Genomic DNA, 25054 nt, shown 5'->3' on the forward strand with positions numbered 1-25054 from the left:
ATTATAGCGTTAGCTACTATCATCACCTTTGTCATGATCAGTCATCAGCTTTTCCTCTAGAATAGAAGCTTCTCAAGATCAGGGAGCTTGTTTCATTCCCTTTGCTTTATCACCAGCGCTGAGAACAGTGCCTAGTGTGCAGTAGGTTCTCAATAAGTACTTGTTGAAGAAATGAATCCTCACTGTAATCCTGGGAGGTAGCAGTCTTATCTGCTTTTTATGGATAAGGAAATGCAGGCTCAAATAAGTTTGAGTACCTCAAGTCTTTTGACTCCCAAGTAAACTGAAGTTAAGATTGTTTTAATAATGAAGAAGTATGTTACTTCCTTATAAAATGTATTCTCCAATCATTCTTAGGGGTCAGGGATTTTTTTTTTTCTTGGCAGAGTGGGTGTTCTACAGATACATTGCACTTAAACTGAAAACTAAATCTGAGTGGAAAAATGTTAAGGCATTTTAGAAAGTTAGGATGCACAAAAAAGTTCGACTCTTAACAAGAAAAAGGTTTTCTTATGTTTGTCCAGTGGGTGGGACAAATTGAAGAGCTAGTACAGCAGTTCCTTGGGGTCTGAAAAATGGTACAGACTGTTAGCTAAGAGACCTATGTTTTCTCTGGTGATGGGCAAAACACATGTTCTTAGAAGCTATTGTTTTCTAAGTCCTGAAAGTTTAGGTTCCTTTTGCTATATACAAATACTAGGAAATGTGCTAAGCCCTCGGGCTACAAAAGTAAAATTATATATATACGGACAGCCTTGTCAGCAGATTTTTACGCATTATGGGAAACTCTGGGAAGAATAGAAAGACACAACTTAACTTTGACATGATGTATAGAGTGTATTTTTAAGATAGTGGAGATAGAGAGAAACCTTTCTAATTTGAATCACAGGTCAGTTAAAGTGTTCCTTGCCTTATTTTCTTTTTCACAAAGAGAGCAGAGTACAGTAGGGGAGGTGGGAGTAGAAGTAAAAGAGATATGGCCCCATTCCAGCAAGTGTTTTTTGCATCTTATCCACATTTCTGTAGCTGCACTGTTTTGGAGGATTCCTATTCCTGAGTTCACTTTTCTGTCAAGTCAGGTGACCCGTTAGGCCATTAGAAATAACTGAAAACTTGGAAACTTATGAGTTAGTTTCTATGATTCTCTGTTTTACTTGTTATGTAATATCAGTGGGTCTTTAAAAGGGAGGGAAAAGAAAGTGGAGGGGAGCTGATCAGTCCAGGTGAATGGACTTGCCTTAGAGAAGGAAACCTATGGAGCTATCCATATGTCTCCTAATAGGTAATGTAGCCTGATGAGTAGAAGGAGTAATCTCTGTCTTTATCTTTCTCTACTGTGGCTTGCTAAGGTCCTTCTGGAAGCATCCATTTCCTTTGGAGTATTGTTCTGGATTTAATAGATATTCAGGCCTGGGGTTGCTATCATGGTTTTATTATCTAGATCTTGGTGACTTCTATTAGGTCAGGGGCCAGGTGATGCCTCCAGCTATAGGCTTTAAGCATCCTGGTCCTAGCCTTAAATTCAGACCTTAACCTGTCCTAACTTAACTTAGGCTTTGGGAAAACAGGCCAGTGTTTGCTGGGCAAATGCATGGCCAAGCCTGCATGGTAAAATGGGAAATGGTTCAATTACCAGGACTTTGGGGGTTGAGGACTTACCCCAGATCCAGGGTGAGAGTACATATAGCTTCTGAGGAAGGAACTCACTTTGTGCTTACCCAGTTCAGATAGCCTGTCGGAGTGGCCCTTGGTAACAAAATCTGTGGCCCTGGTTTCCCTGACATTGCATGCAAGCCAGCTTGGAAAGGGGAAGTGGGTGACTGAAACCCCCAGGTAGACTTTGTCCTTTAGGATGAGTAGCCAGACAGGAACTGTTCTAAACTAAAAGGAGGGGCCAGCCAATACAGTATGTAGGGATTCTGGAAATTAGGCTCTGCGAACTGCCCAGTTGTTCAGGGGACCTTTTTCTTTCCTCCATGTCCCTTGAGATTTAGCTGGCATTTTCTTGGGGTTCCATGCTATGGGACTGAATCTACTAACCTTTCTGCTCTTTTTTCCTGCTCTTTCTCTCCTTGCAGAAGGAAAGCGAGGAGCCGTTCAGGTTGTGCCTCTGGCCTCTTGGGCCCTTTCTGTTGTCTGTTTTCAACCCTTCTCTCCTGAGCACGGTGTGCATGTGTGTGCACATGTGTGTATGTGTGCGCGCCTGCACACACATGTATGATCTGTGCCCCTGACCTTTGGCTCCTGCAGATAGTCTTGTTTTTCCTGAAAGCAGTTTGTAAGCATGCTCCGTTCTCGTGTGCAGACATCCCTGGAGCACAGTGTGAGAATGTGTGTGCCAGCATGGTACACATTCAATGTAGCATGTGTGTGCTTATACTTGTACTCAGTTTGACTACCCTAAACACTGATTGCCCCCCTCTTCTACTTTACACAGTGTTTGTCCATTTTTTTGCTTGTTGCTGCAGGTTGGCATATGCTGTAAACCCTGGCTGAGCCCAGCATGCATACACTTTGTATTTGGGAGCAGGAGTTGCTATGGGCATTTTGTGCCTCTTGCCTGGGGTCCTAAGTGTGAATGTGCTTTGTGCTTCTGAAAAGGTTTCTTGGTCTCTCTGTGAGCACAAGGTTCTGTAGACCCATGATGTGGTTCCCCCATGCCATGTGAATGCACAGTATAACTAATGCTTTGTGCCTGTAAGCACTGGTTCTTGAAGACAGTGAGGGTTTGCTGTTGCCTATGATTCCAGCCATGGGGAACACTGAATCCTTCAAATGGGTGTGTGCACATGTTTTATCACCCTATGTGCAGGATCCATGACCACCGTGTGTTTCCTTCAGGCATAAGTTGTGTCTATGAATATACCTGCTGTAGGTACTTTATTTGAATCTCCTCTTACTTTCAGTCCTCCTTCAGTACCTCTGTGTGCATGCTCTATGCTTTGTCTGCAGACTTTAGCAGACCCTTTACCTCCTCTAAGCATAGGAAATGTGTATGATCTGAGCTCGTTGAACCCGATTCCCAGAGACCTTTTGTGACTTTGTTTCCTTAAAGTCTGTGGTTTCTGGCAAACATCTAATTCTAGGCAGGAAATAAAAATCTGCTCAGTACAGTGGACTATTTTGGGTTTGGGGATTTAGGGATTTGGGACTATTTGGGGATTTAGGGATAGAGCAACCCCTCAGAAGCAACCTTAGGAGAGGTATATCAACCACTTCTGGTTTCCTTTTGGGCTTGGTTCTCCTTTTGCCAGTATTATCCCACCCACAGAACCAGGGCAAGAGCCAGATAAGGTGAAATAGGTTCCTGAAGGGCTATAGGGAACAGGCAGATAGGCTTTCTTAGAATACAGACAATCTGAGAAGGGTCTTAAATACAAAGTTCATCTTGAGCCTACTGCTGACCCAGGGTAATTCTTACCCACTTTTACATCACCCTGTGCCACGGCTGTCCTAACTCTCCCTTTTCTACTTTGTCTTGCCTAATTTTATCTATAACTTCTCCCATCTGTGGCTCTCCCAAAACTTTACCCCCTGTATAAAGTTAAACACCTTACTTCTGCCTTCCCTGCTTTGGAGCCCTTTTGTTCCAGGATAGCTAGCTGGAGCCCAGGTATCAGGAGTCAGGAAAGTTTTGGGGGGTGGAAGGGAACAAGGAAGGGGCGGGAAGCCCCAGACCTGCTAGCACTAGGTTTTTTGAGCCTAGACAGCCTTTACCATTGGCTCTCTGGAGAGCTCTGAAAGTTCCAAAGCTTTGGAACTTTGCTCTGTACACTGCTTAAAGGACTTTTTTCTGTGGGTTTGTTTGTTCGTTTGCTTATGGAGAACGCTTTAAAAACTATTTTCAAACTGCTTCTTCTTTGAATTGTTTGGTACCTCAGTTTTCAATTTCTCATTATAGAGCTCATAATGTCCACCAGAAGATAGACTCTAAGTATCAAATCTACCCTGGGTTCTCTTGTTATATAGAGAGAGAGAGCTTATCAAATGTAGAATGTCTATGAGTTAGGACTTCAAGGAACCTAAGCCAAGTCAAATCACAAGATGAAATGGGAATCTAGAAAGACCAAGTCACCACTCTGTGACGGCAAAGGGAACTTAGGAATATAACTAGAAGAAGATTCTATATGAAGTTGTCCTTTTGCTTAAGTGAGTGAGGTGAGGCCTGGAAGCCCCAGATGGATTTTATTTTATTATTATTATTTTTTTTTGCCTTGGCTTACTGTTATATATACCAGTGAATTGTGTGAGGGGGATGGACGTTCTGGCACCTCTCACACTCCCAGTGAACCTTAGCCTTGAGATCTCAGTGAGCTTGACTTTATATCCTTCTTATTCACTGGGGAGAAGGGAGACAAAGTAGTGCTCATTTCAACAATCTGCTTTTTGTTTTGGCTGATCAGGGCACTGGCTTAGACATCAGTCTGGCTGTGTCACCACAGATTGTATGTAACCTACACTTCTCTGAGTTTCCTACTTTCCTGCTCACTGCCTGACCAAAGAAAGATGACTGCCTACCATCTTTTCTAGGATCTAACTTTTTTCCTATCTCTTTTTAAAGATTCCGGATGATGGTCACTCCTCTTTGCCTCAGTGGCTCCCAGAAGGGTAAGTGATTCCCTACAAGGTTTCCTTGGATTTTATAGGCTTTCACTCAACTTCCAGCTTTTCCCCTGGGAAGCAGTAGAAAAAGCTTCCTCAGTTGGATCCTGAGGAAGAAGAGGCCCTGCTATACAGATTGGTTGGTTTTCTGGGGAGAGGAGAGAACTCTGCAGACTGATCCTTCAGAGACAGAAGAGAAAGCTTTATAGAGTGGTTCCCCTGGAGCAGGGAAGGGAGCTTTGGGGCTTCTCTATCCTTGCCTCTAGAATTTCCGATTCTTTGCATCTTAGTAATTATATACCCTTTAGGTAGAAGAAAGAGGAAACTAGAAAAGTATCTACCTTTGACACAGTTCTTTTTTATTGCACCGTTTATAAGCATGGTTGATTAGATTACTCTCTGGGTTCTGTCCTGACTTCAGCTGTTGTGAGTCACCTACTTATTCCATTCCACTCTAGTCAAGACATAAGTAGCATCCCTTATGAGCTCAGTGTGTTCTGTCTGTGCTTCTTGTTTGGGAGTCTCGGGCCCATGTGACTGCAGCAGAGAGTCATTTTAAGCTGCTCAACTGCTGCCTGTAACTGACTGTTCTTGAGAGAGGAAGAGTTTACCCCCGCCCCCCCGCCACCTCTCCCTACCCATTATTTCTCAGGATCTTCCTTTTCTCCTTGTCCCGTAAAGGCCTTCTGACATGAGAGTTCCCAGTGGATGCCTCCTCTTCATCATGACCAGGGAAGAAATAAGAGCAGATCATAAAGTTTTCTACTGTGTGTTCACATGCTCCTTTTCCTTGTGATTTGTCCTTTTTAAATCAAGAGTTGGTTATTTGAATGAACTATCCTTTTTTCTGTTGTCTGAAGCCCATTTATGTTGTAAAAAGCTTCAGTGGTACATACTGTAGTTTTTAGAATTAACCACAAACTTGTGGTACCAGGTGCTTTTTCTACAACCCTTCTTCAGGACGTTAGCTTTTTTCTTCTAATGGTTGGAAAATACGTACATGACAAACATATCTGAGCTATTTTTATTTTAATTTTTAAAGCTATTTTTAAATGGGGCCATACAGTAATTTTCTAAATGCCTCCCAGTTGTTGTCTTTCCTTTCCTTCAGCTTAGTCCTTGGAAGCTGTCACAGGTTTAGAACTTCCTTAGTTAGGTCTGGTAGTCTAATTGAAAGCAAAGTTCATTTCCTGTATTTGGGAAGCTAGTTTATTAGGAATCAACATATCAGGTTGCCTGTTGCAGCTCTTGGCCTTGACCTAATTCATGGCTTCATTCTTTGCCTATATAGCTAGCTGGCAGTACCTATTTATTCTTCTCAACATCCCTTTTCAGACCGGTTATGATACACTACCCAACTATCTTACCACCTTCCCTGTCTCCTGGTTTTCATTAAGGTTACGTACATGAGTTCTTTTCATTGAGGCTCAGAATGACAGCTTCCAAAATGTCAGAGAAATTTTGTAGTTCATTCCTTTTATAGAATTGGCATCAAGGAAACAAGATGGGATCAGGAGGGAGACAAACCATAAGAGACTCTTAATCTCATGAAACAAATTGAGGGTTGCTGAGGGGTGAGCTGGTAGGGATAAATAAGGTGGCTGGGTTATGGACCTTGGGGAGAGTATGTGCTATGGTGAGTGCTGTGAAATGTGTAAGCCTGATGATTCACAGACCTGTACCCCTGGGGCAAATAATACATTATATGTTAATTAAAAAAAAAAAAAGAATTGGCATCAAGACCCAAAGAGAGGAAGTAATTTTGGCGGAGGACATGTAGTGAATTAGAGTTGGGGATAAAATCCAGGTTATCTCATTGTGAGAGTGGTGTTCTAGGACATTCTCTTTATTTTTATTGTATATAGTTTTGGAAGAAATGGCAAAGAACAACAAAATTAATAACAATAGAAAAGGTATAGAAATTTTAGAAATCTCCAGTTGCTCCAGCTGTAATTTCTTTTTTTTTTTCCCCGTTCCCTGTTAAGTATCCATAGGGCTAGGCCAGACTTTCAGAGTCATTCTGTTGTTTCCTTCCTGAATGGTCTCTTTTTCCCTCTAAGTGGCCTTTTGGAAGTCTTCTATCCCACCTTCCCTGCTTCCACTTGGTTATGCAAGCTCCTCTTTCTGTGGAGACCCTTTTTCTTCAGGAGACTTGGATGGACAGAACTGGTGACTCTTTTATTCAGGATGGGGAAGGTTATCTCCTACATGTCATTAGCAGTCTTGCTTACTAATGCAGCACCTCTTCTGTAGAGCCATTCCTATGGGCTCTGTTCTAGCATAGACCAGGAAACCCTGATCTTAGGGGAGCAGTGTCTCTGGCCTGAGTGTGGGGAGCAGCCCTCTTAACTACCAGTTCCCTGCTTGCATTATGGAGTACCAAGGGCCTTCAAATAAACAGAGGTTTCTTGAAGTGCTGTAATGGTATAAAAGAGCTCTCGATTTTTGGCCAGAACTATAGAAGGAGACTCAGGAGGGCACCCTCAGAGCAGATTCCATTGATCGTCATTCTATGGCTTTATTTCTCTCGCTTTGTGTCTTCCTTACCCCTCTCAGGGACACATGGTAGAAATTTTCCTCTGGAGACAGAGTGAGCAAGGAGAATAGAACACTGAATCTGCGGGTAACAAGGCAGGACTGGAGGTCCTGACATATTTTCCTCTCTCCTCAGGCCAGCTGGAGGGCTCTATGGCATTGACAGCATGCCAGATCTACGCAGAAAGAAGCCACTGCCGCTTGTCAGTGATTTGGTAAGTGACTCTTTGCAGAATTAGGCTGTAGGCTTGGGGTATCCCCCAATGGGCCTTGGCATGTTATTAGGACTGGTTATGGTCCATTTAGCATCAGATATTGGACTGAAGATGTATCATCTAAAGCTTTATTGAGATTTAGTGATGAGACTTTAGTTGGACGTGTTCTAACCTACTCCCTCATTAGAGTCCCAGGTTCTTCATTAGCTAAAACTCCAACCTGGAACTATAGCTTGGACTCCAAAGTTGTCCTCTAGGTGTCTTGTTCCTCTACGTTTTTCTACAACCTTCTTTGATGATATGGAATAGAAGCTGCCTCTATAGAATAGAATAGAAATGAATAGAACTTACTAGCACTGAGCTAGATCATTTAGTTTAGTGTATAATGAGCATGACTGATGCTACTCCTTGGAGATCAAGTGACAGTCTTCTCCTAAGATAGATTTTTCTGGAGTATTTCTGTGTCCCTAGTATTTAAATCAGTGTCTGGCACTGAGAGATAATGATAAAAAAAAATTGTGGAATTGAATTGAAACAAGCTTGGGAGTTAAAGCTGATCTCAGGACCTCCAGAATAACTGGAAGGTCCCACCTTGGGTCATGCCTCCTGAGGCAGGATCAACTCAGAATTTTCCATAGACTAGTGGGTAGTGTGGGTAGAGTGGGGCCCAGGCATTCCCAGAATCCTAGAGCTCTAAAGCTCGAAGTTCAGTAAGACTTGAACCCTTTTTCTTATTACTATCTTCTGTTCCTGTTTTCTTTCCCCTCCCCCATTCAGTCTATTTTGTTTTTCTATCCACTCCTTTTCCCATTTCTCCTTCATTCCCTGCTCTTCCCCCCACTCCACCCCCCAGTTTCTCTGTCCCTAGTTGACTGAATGGGATTATCCTCTGCCATTTCTCTCTCTCTCTTTTTTTTCCCTACTGCATGTGTATCTCTCCTTTCTATTTATTTTTTTCTTTCTAATGTACGTCTCCAGTTACCATCAAGCTGGTTGGATGAGGATAGGTTCTAAGGTCATCTCTTCTTTACTACTTTCATTATCTTCCATCTCCTTTTTCTTGTCTTCCTACTTTTTCTCCACCTCTGCCTACCCCCATCTCTCTTGCACATCAGCTCCTCTTTGCTTAATTAATTGAATAACAGTGTCTTAGTCATTTCCCACTCCCATCCTCATCTTTTAACCTTGCCTATATTTCACTTTCTGGCATGACTCTTTCTTAGAGCAGAAGCTCTAGGCCCTGGACACCTGGAAGCGTTGAAGATAATTTTTAGTGGATAGAGGAAGAAGGGGTTAGGATGTTGTCCCTCACATTGATTAGACTACATGGAAGAACCTCTCAGTTGCTTCTGCAAGTGTTTTCGTGCTCTTGGGGGTGGCTTTAACATCATGTTTTTCCTTTTTCTGCTGTCCTCTGCACAGGCTATGGTGAGTGACTCCAGAGCCCCTTTCCATCCTTCGTAAGAATCCTATCTCAAACCACCTGGGCCCCTCCCAACTCTTTCCCCTGCTTAGGCTGATACTGTATCTCCTGTCTGCCCAATGGCCACTGCCTTAGGGAAACCATGTGCCTCTTCAGGGCCTGTTCCTAAAGCCTGGGCTTGGTAGGTACATTAGGTTCCTCTAATGACAGCTTGGCTAGCAGAGCAGTCCCAGCTCTCAGGTTTAATCCCTGCCTTGATTGACTGATGTTACATTGCCCTTTCACTTCCCAAGTGTCCTCATTTGGGCTGCTGGCCTCTATAGCCACCTGCCTGGGATTGTGTGGGTGTGAGGTGGTACCCAGGGATAAAGGATAGCATGGCATCATTTGCAGTGATGGTTCTTAAATATGACTCTGACATAGTGTATTCTGTACTTAATGACTATTTCCTACAGTAATTCTAAACTTGTCATTTTCCTTTGCCTTCCTGTAAATGAGGGGTAGGAAAGCTACCAATAGGGAAGGAAAGAGAAACTCTTTGGATGATAGGTACTGTAAGAGAAGTGCCATTCTAATACTGTTAGAACAGTCCTGAGGGCCTTATGCTTTGGATCTTAACTTGGGACTCGTGTTACCTAGAACCCATGGGTAGTTCCTGTGAATGGCAGTTCAATTAGAGAGAAGGTATTAAGTCAAGTAGTTAAGTCACTTTGGTCACTGAAACTCCCTTCCTAGGATTTTGCCAGCCCTTGGCAGTAGCCAAGGCTGACAGCAGGTCTTCTCTCACAGTCGTTGGTCCAGTCCCGGAAGGCAGGGATTACTTCTGCAATGGCTACACGCACATCTCTCAAGGATGAAGAGCTGGTAAGTGACCCATGGGCTTCCATGAGTCCACAGGCCTAAAAACTGGTTATCATCTTTATAGCCATACTAACTGAGCATTCAAGAGTGTTGGGCACAACATCATTAATGAAACAGATAAAAAGCTTTGGTCTGAGTTTTCCACACTGGAAGAGGCATGGGACCAGAACAGAGGTAAGACCAAGTCTCATGTTGGAGTATGTGACCAATGAATTCAGGGTTTTATGGTGGGGCTAGCACCCTCTGTTTCCCTAGGAGGCTTGAATGCTGGGAAAAGGTTCAGATACAGCATTCAAGTCAGATCTCTCTTGGATGACCAGGAGCACATGACATAGTGGGGCTTCTTTCTTCCAGTCTTGGCTATCATATCTCCTTTATTGCCAGAGGAGAAACCAGGGTCTGTATTACCCTGCAAGGATCTCAGTTCTGATATCTCTCAGCAGAGACCTAAAGTTGTTGGGGGGTGCTGGGGTGTGTGTCTTTCAGAAATCCCATGTGTATAAGAAAACTCTGCAGGCCTTAATCTACCCCATCTCGTGCACTACACCCCACAACTTTGAGGTCTGGACGGCCACTACCCCAACCTACTGCTATGAGTGTGAAGGTCTGCTTTGGGGCATCGCCCGGCAGGGCATGCGCTGCAGCGAGTGTGGAGTCAAGTGCCATGAGAAGTGCCAGGACCTGCTCAACGCCGACTGCCTGCAGCGTGAGTGCCCCTGTGGTGAGGGGTGTGGAGCAGGGACAGCAGGGGCCTCTCCAAAATATTCTTTCAACAAAAAGCTACGATGGCTAGGCTATGATTCCTCTGGTTTACCTGATTGTGAAGCTCTTTCTTTTTCAGAGAAAGTAGGGTCCTGAGTCAAGGGGCATTACCTTTCCAAATAACAGGTCTTATTGTACTCTCTTAAGCACCTTTAGGAAAAAATTTTTTGAGCTTTCTGTGGCCCTCTGGCAGAATTGGATCTATTCTGGGATTCAGATAATCCCAGAATCTGCTTGAGTAGTATACACACTGTAGTGGCCATATTGCTCAAATGACTAGAGCATGTTTCACTGGGGACCAAAACTAATAAGAGAGAGTTCTATGAGGTTCCATGCCTCAGAGAAGAACGTCTTCAAGTATAGACCCTAGGAGCCAGGGAAGGCAGCACTTTTTCCTTGATTATAGATGTAGCTTTTAGAGACAGTGCCAGGAAGAGAAGTGTCAAATGGATCAGGCAGAGGTCCCAGAGGAGAATGTGCCAAACTCCTAAGACCCTGAATAAATTCATGATTTGTGGTGCCATCATGGAGTGGGGCGAATAGAAGCAGGAAAAGCAACAAGTTTCTGTCAAAGGAGTTGGTAGCCCTCCAAGTTCTTGCTCCTTGCTCTGCTCCTGCAGGGCTTGTACCACTGTGACTAGACCTCAGGAGGAGCAGGGGTTAGGGATAAGAGAGAGTATTTTCTTGCCCCTCCAGGTCTTCCATGTGTTACTCAGAGCCAAGCCATAGCAATGAAAGCCTCAAGGATTGGTAGGAGGAGAAAGGAAGATTACCTTTAGACTCATAAGCACTTCATTATCCCAAGGAAAGATATGTAACATAAATGGTGCCCAGAGAGAGGTCTCAAAGAATTGTTCCTTTAAAATGTCTTTCTGTGAAGAGCCCTAAATTGGTACCTGTGGCATGGCTACAGCAAAGTCAGTGGAAGAGATGGGGCCTTGAAAAGACTGAATATGAATGCTGGTGATGACTTTGCCCAAACCCATTATAAGGGGGTTACAAGCACAGGTGCCAGCAGACTCTTGCTTTAATTGCTGAGAACTAGCAGCCAGACAGACTGCATAGGCAGCTTGATGGAAATCTTCTGAAATGCTGCTCTGTAGCAAGGGTATCTACCTTTTTCTCAAGGGCCTTCTAGAGGTCCCAGTTCAAGGAGGTGGCAGTGTATGGGATGTGCTAGCTAAATGGAAAGACTAGGATGCAGCCCAGGTCATTTTTCATTTATCAGAAAATATCTTTTGCCTAAGGCTTCTGTGAAGCTTAGAGTGGAATGAAATGCGCTACTGTGGGCCTCCTGTGACAGAAGATCCACTTGCCATCTTTCCAGGGTTAGGATGCAGATGTTGGCCTTAATGTTTGCTCCAGGTTTTATAGAAAAGGCCTAGGCCTTTGGAAAATAGAGCGAGGTAAAAGCCAGTCTGCAGGGCCAGTAAAAGAGGGCCTTTCTGACAAGCCCATTTGGTGAAATACATCAGAGGAGTCTGTTTTGCCACAATCCTTAGGGTAGTAGGGAAAACCTGTTAGCCTCTGAGATGAGCTGTCTGGGGTCAGAGCTGGTGAAGATGGCCCTCGCCATCTCTGCGGGGATAGTAGTGATGCTGATAATAATAAAAGTGACCATTTATTTGAGTTCCTGCTGGGTGTCAGGCCCTGGGCCAGATGCTTTATATATGCCAACATAAAGCTTCTTACAATCCCCAGAGTTAAGTGCCATTTTCTTAGAAGAAACTGGTTTACCCAGCTAGGAGTTGTTAGCTCCGTTATTAAACGAAACGAGACTGAGACAAAGTGAAAGTTATTTAAAGCTTTATTTTATGACAAGTATTAGAAGTCAGGCTGATCGGCCATGGGGAATGAGACTGAAACAAGTTAAAGTTATGCAAAGGTCTATTCTATGCCAAGCATTAGAAGTTAGACTGACCGGCCAGGACCGTCTCCAAAGAGAGCGACCACCCCCAGCTTACAGGCTCAGGAATTGACCTACCGGTCAGGGCCGCCTCTGAAGAGAGCGACACCTCCCCATCTTACAGACTACCTTTTATAGAGCAAAAGTCTGGCCACACATAGGTGGCCAATGAGATTATAGTCATGTTAGGTCACACACAGGTGGCCAATTGAATTACAATTTACCCTATAATAGCTGTTTGACCTAACCTATTACTCTGGTCAGAATTGGTGCTCAAGGTTGGCACCCAAACAGCAGGGTTTACATTCTTTGGTGGTTAGGGGAAAAGTATGTGTGTTTCTTACTGATTGGATGTCTCCACCTGGCCCGACTCATCCTTGTATTCTAGGCTCTGTTATCACGAACTGGCCGACCTGGCCTTATATTCTGGGCTCTGTTATTAGGAACTAGCTGACCATATTTTACTGGTTTCGCAGTAAAAGTTTCTTTGAGGGGAGGGGGGTAGTAAAAGTTTTTACTGGTTTCCCAGTAAAAGTTTCTCTGAGGGGAGGGGGGCAGGGTCAGTTTAAGTTTTACTGCACAAACGACAAAATGGCTTTTAACCAAGATGGAGTCACTCTGGCTAAATAGGTCCTTACAGGAGTGGTGGAGTGAGGGTTTGAACCCAACTTTGTCTCATTCCAAAGGCCATACTCTTCTTACCATACTACAGTATTTTCTGAGATTAAAGGCGTTAGAGTCCTGAGGCAGAATCCAGTGTGTGCGGTGAAGAACTCTGAGATCTGTATCATGGCTTGGAAGTTGGATGAGATTGGTGGAGTTGTCATGTGCACCCACCCACCTTCCCTGATAACTGAGATACCCATTGGTGGTATTTTGGCCTTCAACTTGAAAGGTACATCTCAACCACCATGTGGGGTAGAAGAAAGACAAGGCCAACTTCAGGCTAAGTTACACTTTTTTGTTTCTTTCTTTTTTTGATGAAAAATTCAACATATATCTAATTGGAATAGTATAATAAATCCCCATAATAATTATCAAGTTTTTGGTGCTTAAATTCCACTAGCCAGGCATTAAACTTCAGCAGGTCCCATATTGATTAGCTTTTCTTAGAGCCATCCCAGTCTTAAGTTTCTTCCACTTCTCAGTGATCTCTCCCAGGCTCCATTCCTCAGCTTTACCCTTAGTCTGGTGGGTGACCTATGGTTACCTTACTTTCTGTCTCTGGCCATTCTTCAGGGGCTGCAGAAAAGAGTTCTAAACATGGAGCTGAGGACCGGACCCAGAATATAATCATGGCCATGAAGGACCGCATGAAGATCCGAGAGCGGAATAAGCCAGAGATCTTTGAGGTTATCCGAGATGTCTTTACTGTGAGCAAAGTTGCCCATGTGCAACAGATGAAAACAGTGAAGCAGAGTGTACTGGATGGCACCTCCAAATGGTCGGCCAAAATTACCATCACTGGTGAGTAGGCAAAAGTTTGAGAGGACAGGAAGGCCTAGGCTGTGGGGAGAAACCTGGATGAAGAAGCATCCTGAATTTGAGGGAGCAGTGGGCTAGAGAGAAAGAGGATAGAATTGAGGGAGAAGGGAGGGCCTTCCTCTTCTAGACCATGGTGCTATCAGGTACTGGGAGAGCAAGTCCAGCACCACCTACAAGTGACAGGAATGATAATGAAGGATTTGATAACAATCTGATGTTATATACTTAGTTAACAGTCTCATATTGTAAGAGGTAGGGTTTGGGGAAATAGGATAAGTAGGAGATCAGGGAATAGTTAAACTTGTGTTTTACTAGTTAGATGGGTATGGCTGAACCATGTATATATCAATATAGGGGTAAGTGGTGAGTTAGGGCTCTGGTGAGCAGGTGGGATTCTTGGGCCAACCTTTGAGAGGAAGACTGGTGGCCCAGGACTAAGCATAGATGGGGAAGATTGAGATTAGCGTTCCCTTGCAAGGAGAAGATAGAGATTGCTCTAAGATGGAGAACATAGGAGTGGTGCTATGGAAGACTTTGGATTTCTGGAGCATACTCTAAAGCCTCCTCCTCTGTAATTGGGTTGCAGTGGTGTGTGCCCAGGGCCTACAAGCCAAGGACAAGACAGGATCCAGTGACCCTTACGTGACTGTGCAAGTGGGCAAAACCAAGAAGCGTACCAAGACTATTTTTGGGAACCTGAATCCTGTTTGGGAAGAGAAGTTCCATTTGTAAGTCACAGGGGGCTTTGTCTTACCTGGGACTGTATGTGCTTTAGAAGCAGCATTAAATACTATTATTCTTGGGTGGACCCTAAGAGGATGGGGCAGAGGCACTGGGGAAAACTCATTTCTCACAGGCTTCAGTTGGGCAACAGCCATTTATTTCCTGGGGTTCTTTCATGGACTGTTATATCAGGGTTACCTTATCCAGGCCCTGTCTTAACTAGGGCTATTAAAGGGGACCCTGGGCACTCCATACTGCTTTTTCTAGAGTTAGAAAGATTTTCCTGCTGCTCAGTGACAAAACCAGGGACTGACCACCCTATTGCGTACCTCTCAGCCTTCCCATCCTGCCAAGGAAGGATTAGACTCTTCTGGAGAGTTAGGAAGGAATGCCTGTGCCCTACAACTGGGTAATTCTGGCTTGAAGATGGAAATCTGGAGTCGGGAGAAGTTTCCATTCCCTTAAAAGGCCCTGCTTTTTTCCTGCCTCAGCTCCTACCCCTATTCCTTTTCCCATTGTCACTTTCTTATAGACTATTTCTGAAGATAGTAAGGGATGGTTGTTGAAAAATTGCAAGCTCTAATCTAGGACATGGAATAATGTTTGGAGAATCTGGATGCTTTGTCACACCCCTATGGCCAAGGACCAGGACTTAAGAGTCTGAATTAGCTAAGCAGGCTGGTTATGTAGAGACCTTCTTCTGTTGGCTCCTGAGAGAACTCATGTGAGGGATTGGGGCCTAGTACAATTGGCTTCCAGTCCAGAGGTAATAGTTACTGGGGGGAGCACCTATTTCTTTGAGAATCTGAGTGGTTCCTGCTTGAATTCTGTTTATTCTAAATAAATTCTAAATAAACTGACTGTATAGTCATTTTGCTGCTTTTATCCATTTAATAAACACATTCTTTAAAAAAATTTTTTTTATTAGCATATAATGTATTATTAGCCCCAGGGGTACAGGTATGTGAATCGCCAGGTTTGCACACTTCACAGTACTCACCATAGCACATACCTTCCCCAATGTCCATAACCCCACCACCCTCTCCCTCTTCCCCTCCCCGCAGCAACCCCCAATTTGTTTTGTGAGATTAAGAGTCTCTTAGGGGGGCACCTGGGTGGCTCAGTGGGTTAATCTGCCTTCGGCTCAGGTCATGATCCCAGGGTCCTGGGATCGAGCCCTGTGTCGGGCTCTCTGCTCAGCAAGGAGCCTGCTTCCCCCTCTCTCTCTCTGCCTGCCTCTCTGCCTACTTGTGATCTCTCTCTCTGTCAAATAAATAAATAAAATTAAATTTTTAAAAAAAAGAGTCTCTTAGGGTTTGTCTCCCTCCCGATCCCATCTTGTTTCATTTATTCTTTTCCTAACCCCCAAACCCCCCACTTTGCCTCTCAACTTCCTCATATCAGGGAGATCATATTAGCAAATACATTCTTAAGCCCCTATTCTATACACAACACTGTAGATGATATTGTGTGTCTAAAATGTATAAGACATGGGGCACCTGGGTGGCTCATGGGTTAAGCATCAGCCTTCAGGTCAGGTCATGATTCCAGGGTCTTGGGATTGAGCCCCATTTCTGGCTCCCTGCTCAGCGGGGAGTCTGCTTCTCCCTCTCTGCCTATCCCTTCTCCTGCTTGTTCTCTCTGTCTTTCTAATAAATAAATAAAATCTTAAAAAATGAAATATGTAAGACATTTCCTGCCTCCGAGAAGCTCTTTGTTGATTTGTCTATTTTTCAGTAGACCAGTGGTTATACTATAGTATTTTAATGAAATGTGCAAAGATATTATGAGAATACAGAGGGAAAAAAGCAGCAAATTCTATCAAGTACAAGTATGAGGCAGTAGGACCCAGTAAGCCCCTCTGAGGGAAGGAGAACATGGGAGGGTACCTGGCCAAACTACCTTTTCCAAAGGAAACATCATAGAGAAAAATGACAATTCAACTGTAATTGAAGTTCAGCAAGCACATACTTAGATAGATAGGGTAACTGGATGGAAAGCTAAGCAGATATGACCAGATGGACCTATCATGAACATTAGCACCTTTACTGACTCTGGGAAGGGAAGTAGCAGTTGCTTCCTAGGGATCTGTGACATTTGTCCACCTGTTGATGTTGTTGATAACAGCTAGCTGCACAGGAAATCAGAATTGTCCCTAATAATTCTTCCCCTCTCCCCCTTCTTTGTGTCAAGGGAATAAGGACTGGATAATAGTATGTAGAGCCTTCCAGGCTGACTAGGATAGTTTGACTCACTTGGAACTTTAGTACCACTGTTCCCTGACTCCTTTTCTTCCTTTGCAGGGCCTCAAGTACAGTTGATGGAGCTTTGGGAGGAAATTGGAAGTACTAGGAATGGGTGCTGCTTGGTTGGTCCCTAACCGGTTTTGCCTATTTCTCTCACAGCGAGTGCCACAACTCTTCTGACCGCATTAAGGTACGTGTATGGGATGAGGATGATGACATCAAGTCAAGAGTAAAGCAGCGACTGAAGCGAGAATCCGATGATTTCCTTGGCCAAACCATTATAGAGGTTCGGACACTGAGTGGCGAGATGGATGTCTGGTACAACTTGGGTAAGGAAATAAGACCAGAGAAAGTTGCTGAGAAGGGACAGCATGAGTGAAAAATCTAGGGAAAAGCCTATCTACTAAAACCATCATTTAGCCCCTAAAGCATTCCTCTATACAGAGTCTGCCTTACCTGTAGAGAACTGATCATGAGTAGAGATGGGGGACAGAAGTGTGGAAGTGGCTGGAACTCACTCTGGCTGGACATTCTTCAGATTCCAGAAGGCCCTTTAATCCTCATGCTCACCTCTAATGGCTTTAGCTCCTGGTTCTCTTAATGGCATAAGAGAATTTCTATGGGGGAATATTTGGGGTATTTGTAGACAATGTGGTTGCTGGAGTAAGTTCACCCTATTAGGTGAACCTTTGGTTGGATCAGTCCTCTTTTTCCTTGGGTTAAGCTGGGATGGGGGATGTCTGTGTTCTCTGTAGTTGCATTGGTGTCAATCTCCATCTTCTTTTATTCCTAGAGAAGAGGACAGATAAATCAGCTGTCTCAGGGGCTATCCGACTACAAATCAGTGTGGAGATCAAGGGGGAGGAGAAGGTAGCACCATATCATGTGCAGTATACGTGTCTCCATGAGGTGAGCCAGTCCTTTGTAGGTGGGGTATCAGAAAGCTGTGCTGGGAAGGGCCCTTGACAGTAAATGGGATTGCTGGGTGGTTGAAGATCTGAGCCCTCTTTTTTATTCACTGTGCTACCCCAGATGGCCCAAGTAATAGTCCCAGCCTTAGTTTTCTTTCACTAATGTAAGAGCAGCCTACTGGGGCCACATGAGAAATTAGTTATGACTTGAAAGACAGAATTTCTTTGGAACAGTATTCACATTCTCCTGGACTTTACCACCAGTTTTTGGTTTTGTTTTTAATACGTATTTAACTCTTTCCTTTGCTCTGTCTCCTGCAGAACCTTTTCCATTACCTCACAGACATTCAGGGTAATGGAGGAGTCCTGATCCCTGAGGCTCGAGGAGACGATGCATGGAAGGTGTACTTTGATGAGACTGCCCAAGAAATTGTGGATGAATTTGCCATGCGCTATGGCATCGAGTCCATATATCAGGCCATGACGTGAGGCTCTCCTGGGGCTTTGGGAAGTGGCTGCTAACTCTCGGGGAGGCTAATGAAGGCACACAGAGAGGGTGAACAGGTCCTTAGTGGGGTAGTATGCAGTGATTTGTTGACCTCCTTCCTGAGCTGAGGTGAGGTGGGTCTTTGCCCCCAAGGCAAAGAAAATATATGTAAAAAGGGAGTATGTTTATCAGGAATTCAGGGAGAAGGTATTTATCTGTCTCCCCGACAGTTCAGAGATAAGAAGGGCAAAGGACATAAGAGGATATGCCTGGACAAACTTGCCCAATCATCACAGGCCTGAGGGGATACCACATGTGTTCTTATGTATATGTGTGTGATGAACAAGCTTTCATAGATTGGCCTGGATATCAGAGAAGTCATTAAACTATAGGGAAAGCCACTGTGTCTGGAGTTGACCAAGACTCCTATGCTGGAAATTTTTGCCTACTATGAGAAGAGGTTTTGTTTGTATATTGGCGAGACTGCCACTAGACCTGTGCTCAGGAAGCAGCCCCAGGTAAACAGAGGGTAACTATTGCCCTGGATGTGCTTCATTTATTCTAAAAACTTTTATTTTAAAACATTTATTCTAAAAACTTTTAGGTGTCACATGTTGTGCTAGGTGCTGAGAACACAAAGATGAATAAGATGGGTCCTCTATGCTTGGGGAATTGAGTCTAGTAGGAAAGAGAGACCATTAAACAAACAATTACAATATAATATGGTAGAAGTAATAACAGGGTATTATGAGAGCATCAAAATTTTAGGGGAGGCATGTGAGGGAAGCCATTAAAGACTTGACACTTGAACTGAGTCTTGAAATACAGGAAAGGTAGAGGAGCATTTCCAGTAAGGCATGTGCTAGAGTGTTGAGATGCAGTCGACCATAGACTGTTCAAGGAATTACAAGAAGTTCGTTATAGATGGAGTGAAGAAATATGGTGAGGAATGAGCTTTGAGAATGCCTCCCTACAATTCTTACTCTGTTCATTCTTCCTCTATGATCTCATCCAAACCTATGACCTTAACCACTACTTATGGTCTAGGGACTCCCAATTTCTTTTTCCAGATCACAACTTTTTCTGAATTTCAGATCCATTGTCAGCTGCTTCCTCAGTATGGCTAAATTCCAAATCAATATCATCTCCACCAAATATATGATATCTTCCTATATTTCCTATTTTAGTAAGTGGAATAATTTTCTAGGCATGTGTTCACACAAATTTAGGAGTCAGCCTAAACTTTTCTTTCATAATTACTACTGCCCCTTTAACTCCCAACATCCAAACTCTGAAACCTGGATTCGTATCTCCTTAAAATGTTTTTAACCCATCACTTTTACTATAGCACAATAATAATGATAACAATAACAACTCCCTTGTGCATTTCCTTATATCCCAGGCACTGATCTAAGCACTTTATGAATTTTAACTCATTTAATTCTCATATTAACCGTGTGAGGGGGTATCCTTATCTTTCTCATTTTACAGGTAAGAAAACAGGCATAGAGAAGCTTAAGAAATTTATCCAAAGTCACTGAGTAAATAGTGGAGCTGAGATTCAAACACAACCTTGCTGTAGAATCAGTATTCTTAACCATTTCTCTGTTCCATTTAGTGCTTCATTGCTTCTTTTTTGAATGATTATCATTAACTCTGCAACTGCTCTTTCTGTCCTTGTCTCGTCTCTCTCCAAGCCTTCTTTTCCAATTTATCATCAAAGGGAGCTTTCTGAAAAACGAGTCTGATCACATTGTGCCTTCATGTTAAAATTTACCATGGTGGAGCGCCTGGGTGGCTCAATGGGTTAAGCCTCCGCCTTCGGCTCAGGTCATGATCTCAGGGTCCTGGGATCGAGCCCCACATCGGGCTCTCTGCTCAGCAAAGACCCTGCTTCCCCCTCTCTCTCTGCCTGCCTCTCTGCATACTTGTGATCTCCCTCTCTCTATCAAATAAATAAAATCTTTTAAAAAAAATTTACCATATGGAGGATAAACTCTCCTGTTTATCTGTAAAATATAAAATATATTTATCTATATCTGTCTATGAAATAGTTCTGTTAACTATTTTATGCTTACTTCTCGTCTCTCATTTCTTGGTATTCCTCTATCAAATACCTGAACAGTGGCCATAACTGAGGTTTCCCAAATGAATCAGTCTCTCTGATATATATTTGTTTTTTGCAATGCAGTTTTCCTTTGCCTGCACACTTCTCCATTTGACTAATTCCTACTAATCCTTTAAGTCTTTGTTCAATCAACTCTTCTTTGAGAAGCCTTATTCTAATCCCTTCCAGCCCCCAACCATTCTGGTTGAGGTGATCTTGTGTGTTTCTACTTCTAGGTTTTGCCTAGCATGCCTTGGCTTATTGACTTTCTAACACTTGCTTTCTCTGCCAGACTATCACATCTTTGGATTCTAGCACATAGCACAGGCCCTGGCACATGGTAGGCATTCATTAATGTATATTTGAGTGAATCAATTATGAAGATACTTGTATGCCAAGGTTATTGGAAGCTTCATATACACCAATGAGCTCTTTTAATTACTTGGTTTTTGCTGCAAGCTCTGAAGAGTCTTTGAGGCTGAGGATGCTATTTTTCAGGCACTTTGCATGTTTGTCATCCAAGTACATGTGTCCTGGTGTGCCTGCAGTGATGAGCACCTTACTGGCCAACATCAATGCTTATTATGCCCACACAACTGCCTCCACCAATGTTTCTGCATCTGATCGCTTTGCAGCCTCCAACTTTGGGGTGAGTGTGATGTAAAAACATACCTACTCATTTGTTATCAGTTAATAAAATTTGATTTTTCCCAGTAGGTACTATAGAGTTATTTTATATGCCTAAAATTCAGAGAGCTGCCACGTAGATAGATGTACTTGTTTCCTTATGGATGTGTAGACCATGCTAGTAGACTCTTCCTTATTTCATTATGGATAGATAGACTTACTAATGGACTCTCCTTAGACATAGATAAATGAGAAAAAGTGGAATAGCATCACTATGGTTTCAGAGGTACCACCTCGGCTCAGGCAGAACCTCTCTAGGCCAAGAACTTGGTTGAGTCATCATGTTCCTTAGTTCTGCAAGTACACAAGTAGACTTTCCTTAACCTTATATTGTTTCTCTCTGACTCTTACCCACTCATGCTCATATGGGACTGATGTCTAAGTGAAGATACCAGTATATTCCTGAGCCTATCCCTTTTCTAGTGTTTGGACTGTTTATCCTATCCAGGATATGCCCTTTCCTGGTTTTAAGTTACTTGAGAAGTTGAATCTTTGTTCAGAATGTCACCTGACATAAGTTCAGTGTAAACCAGATGAAATATCTTTGACCAGCCACAAAGATTACCTCTTTAGGAATAACACTGCTGATACTCCCAAATCTATTGGGTCTCTGAGCCCTGTTTTTTGGGAGTAACCACCTTCCCTTATTTTGATAGAGTCTTTATGTAGATGAATTAACATCATTGATTAAGCCACTCAAATATGTGTTTCATTATCTCATCCCATTTTATATATTTACGTAAGACCTAATGATCTGTCATATAATCAGTATATGAATTCCAGGAGTGCTATACCAACAGCCTATAGGCATGTGATTCCCCACATTTAATTATACCTTTTCTATAAAAATCAACTATCAAAATAGTGTGGTGAGTGTGGGTGTTATGTAAGACTGATGAATCACGGACCTGTACCCCTAAAACAAGTAATACATTATATGTTAAGTGAAAAATAATAAAATAAAAATAGTGTCATGTTATTTATCTTAACATTAAAAAAGTATAAACTAAGGAAAATGATGTGGAACATGGTTGAAAGAGAAACGCTCTCAGGTCTGCTTGATCACCTTCCAAATGAATCACTGTTTCTCCCTCTTATCATTACTGGTAGACAGTGGCTATTTAACTGTTAAGAGCTGCCTGAAGGTAAGTCAGGAGACCACAGACTCAGGAAGAAGTTGGAGAATGTGTTTTGAGTTTCCTCTTATTTGACTAAGAGAAGTTAGAGTCCCAAAGGAATGGAGATGCATGAGTCATCTCCCGTTGACTCTTATATAGAAAGAGCAGTTTCTCTCCTGGGGACTTCCTGTCCCCTTGCCGGTGTGAAAAGATTCCCCAGTTTGAGACAGAGCCGCTAAGAGATGGAACAGGGGCCACCTATCCCAGTTCTCTGTTACATTGTTCTTTCTTCTCATGAGCAGGGATGAGATAGGATGTGTCCCTAAACCAATGTCTCCTCCTCACCCAGAGATGGTTCTGTTTCTGCTACAGTCTAGGGAACTCAGATTATTTCTCTCTTCCCTGTTATTTGTTTCCTACCTTCAGAAAGAGAGATTTGTAAAACTACTGGACCAGTTGCACAACTCACTGAGGATTGACCTCTCTACCTACAGGGTGAGTGAAGACAGGACTGTGAGATGGAATAACAGATAATATCAAGCTCTGTCTAAAGAAACCATAGTCCAATCTTGGCTCTAAAGATTAAAGGCAAGGAAAATTGGTCCCTGTCATCACACCTACATACAGGGCCAGTGCCACTGACATCTGTGATTCTCCAAACTCCAAAGACCATGCTGTTGTAAATAGCAGGTGTGGCATTTTTTTTACAGGCAGTTAGCTCTCCAACCATACTGATGTCACTCTGTCAGACTCTCTGATGACATTCTCATTAGGGTGGATATCTCTTCCAGAAATGCCCCTTTAAAAATTAGATACCTAGGGCGCCTGGGTGGCTCAGTGGGTTAAAGCCTCTGCCTTCGGCTCAGGTCATGATTTCAGGGTCCTGGGATCGAGGCCCGCATCGGGCTCTCTGCTCAGCGGGGAGCCTGCTTTCTCCTCTCTCTCTCTATGCCTGCCTCTCTGCATACTTGTGATCTCTCTCTCTCTGTTTCAAAATAAATAAATAAAATCTTTAAAAAAAAATTAGATACCTATATTTCTTTTTTGTATTTTTCATATTCTCCTTATTTTTCAAGGGAGGTATGAGAATCTGGCTAAAGGGAGAGAAAAGATAGCTTGGCTTCAACAAGTGATTTGTAGCGGGGGTCATGTCCATTCCTAGAATGGAAGGAGAAAATAGATATATTAGGAGGGTGGATACCAGGGACAGGGAAGGACACGAAAATGGGCAGTTTCCCAATTCTTCCTAAGTTAGATCTTCTTAGAATGGCTTGTTACTTGCTTTAAACGGTTGTGAATTTCCAGAACAGGCAATATACCCACATTAAAAAGTAAGTATAAAAATAACCTCAAAGTCAAAAAGAAGTGGAGTTTTAATTATCTGCAATTTCAGTGCCCTCCATTTGCATGAATAATGGAGAGTTGACTATGTATCTTATATTTGGCATATAAGTAGCCATTTGAGTGTTTAAAAAAGCAACCCTTAAAATGGAGAGTGGCTCAACATCTCCGTTCAGCTCTCCTTGGCAGCTTTCTCCTAAAACCCATGCCAAGGGGAATGAAGTGAGGCATGGTGGGAAGGTCTTAAAGAACTCACTCCAAAACAGTTCTGCTCAGAGCTGTGCCATCTTCTGGCTCTGGAAGGAAAGTGGAATAGCTGGGGTCCCTTGTACAGAAAGTATATACCCTTGATCTTAGTCTGGTCCGTAGCGTGGCCCCATTTATATTCCAGAATATATAGTTACATTGTAACTTTCGAAGAACTCACTGTTTAAGTGTAAGAATCTTCACCCAAGAAAAACGTGTGTATAAAATATATGTGTCTGTGTGTCTGTGTGTCCTTTTGTACAAATGCTCACACATTGCATGGGAAGTAGGGTTGGCATAGGATGTGTTGCTTGCTGGGCTGGGGATTATTAACCCCTGTGTTTGGCAAGGGCCTGTCTGTGTCAATAGAAAAAAGAGGGAGACCTTAGTTTAACAGCTTTTTAGTTCAGCTCACCTGGGGAAAATCCCAGTGGGTAGCAGTTAAGGAAGCTTTTTATTTCATTGCTTTTGGCAGGGAAGGCTTTCATATTTCTCTTTTCCTTTCTTAAATTTGCTTAATTTGCAACAGAATAATTTCCCTGCTGGAAGCCCTGAGCGGCTTCAGGACTTAAAGTCAACAGTGGATTTGCTGACCAGCATTACTTTCTTCAGAATGAAGGTAAGAGAGAAACTGGGCTAGATGGTGATAGACAGGGCACCTGGCCTCAGGAACATGAAGAATAAGAATCATTGGGTACAATCTTAAACTATAGTATTCATCACCTCTAAGCCCACGTTTCCATACACCTGTTCTCTGGGTTACCTCTGAGAAGACTGTAGATGAATAGGGATGGGCTGCGTGGTTCTCCTAATCAGATATCCTAGCAATTTCATCCTAGGGTACGGTCCAGGGACCCATCGAGAGATGATGCAATGGAGTAGTTTGAGGGGAATTCGAGGAGGAGATCAACTCAGGTGGGGAGGACCATGGGCCCGTATTTCTTTTATTAATTGGCAGGTGCAAGAACTTCAGAGCCCTCCAAGAGCCAGCCAAGTGGTAAAGGACTGTGTGAAGGCCTGTTTGAACTCCACATATGAGTATATCTTCAACAACTGCCATGACTTGTACAGTTGCCAGTACCAGCTGGTAAGTGGTTCAGGATCAGGTGGGATCCACTGTCAGTGGCTCTTGGATCCTCAGTTTTCCTTTACTGTGATTATGGTGGAAAGGAGCTCAGGCCAAAGTCCTTGTTGTTCTTGAGGATGAGTAAAGTGTAGAGTGAGGACCTTCTAAACCATGTGAGACATTTGTGGGTTAATAGGGACCATTGGATGAGATGTGACATAACTGAGTTGAGCAGAAGTGGCAACAGTAAGTTTTAGTTTGGTGCTAAAGTAAGTGACCAAAACTTGGGCAGTTTTAGAGGGTGAGTAGGTGAACTCTCGATCCATCCTAGAG

At 43.2% G+C, this 25054-nt stretch overlaps 1 protein-coding gene and 1 long non-coding RNA gene across 14 annotated transcripts in view; one reads left to right on the forward strand and one right to left on the reverse strand.

The window, feature by feature from the left end:
- The window catches only part of UNC13B (unc-13 homolog B), a 219410-nt gene that overhangs the window by 174984 nt on the left and 19372 nt on the right, over positions 1-25054 (forward strand). For 4 of the 13 annotated variants that reach the window (XM_032860482.1, XM_032860471.1, XM_032860472.1 and 1 more), the window contains 15 exons: positions 2079-2101; positions 4562-4608; positions 7274-7352; positions 8775-8780; positions 9565-9639; positions 10123-10342; positions 13544-13771; positions 14376-14517; positions 16918-17087; positions 17552-17667; positions 17991-18154; positions 20762-20912; positions 22495-22563; positions 24185-24274; positions 24614-24742. In XM_032860482.1, coding sequence (XP_032716373.1) covers positions 2079-2101; positions 4562-4608; positions 7274-7352; positions 8775-8780; positions 9565-9639; positions 10123-10342; positions 13544-13771; positions 14376-14517; positions 16918-17087; positions 17552-17667; positions 17991-18154; positions 20762-20912; positions 22495-22563; positions 24185-24274; positions 24614-24742 — 1709 coding nt within the window. The remainder of the gene's footprint in view (positions 1-2078; positions 2102-4561; positions 4609-7273; positions 7353-8774; positions 8781-9564; positions 9640-10122; positions 10343-13543; positions 13772-14375; positions 14518-16917; positions 17088-17551; positions 17668-17990; positions 18155-20761; positions 20913-22494; positions 22564-24184; positions 24275-24613; positions 24743-25054) is intronic. The other 9 variants (XM_032860476.1, XM_032860477.1, XM_032860478.1 and 6 more) reach the window with 3 other exon arrangements.
- LOC116869365 lies at positions 22777-23385 on the reverse strand. Its single transcript, XR_004383029.1, has 2 exons — positions 23100-23385; positions 22777-22884 (listed from the first exon to the last, which is right to left on the reverse strand). It is a non-coding gene; the product is annotated as an uncharacterized LOC116869365 (long non-coding RNA).

Source organism: Lontra canadensis, unplaced genomic scaffold, assembly GCF_010015895.1.
Source record: "Lontra canadensis isolate GAN:19392208 unplaced genomic scaffold, GSC_riverotter_1.0 scaffold19, whole genome shotgun sequence".
NCBI lineage: Eukaryota > Metazoa > Chordata > Mammalia > Carnivora > Mustelidae > Lontra > Lontra canadensis.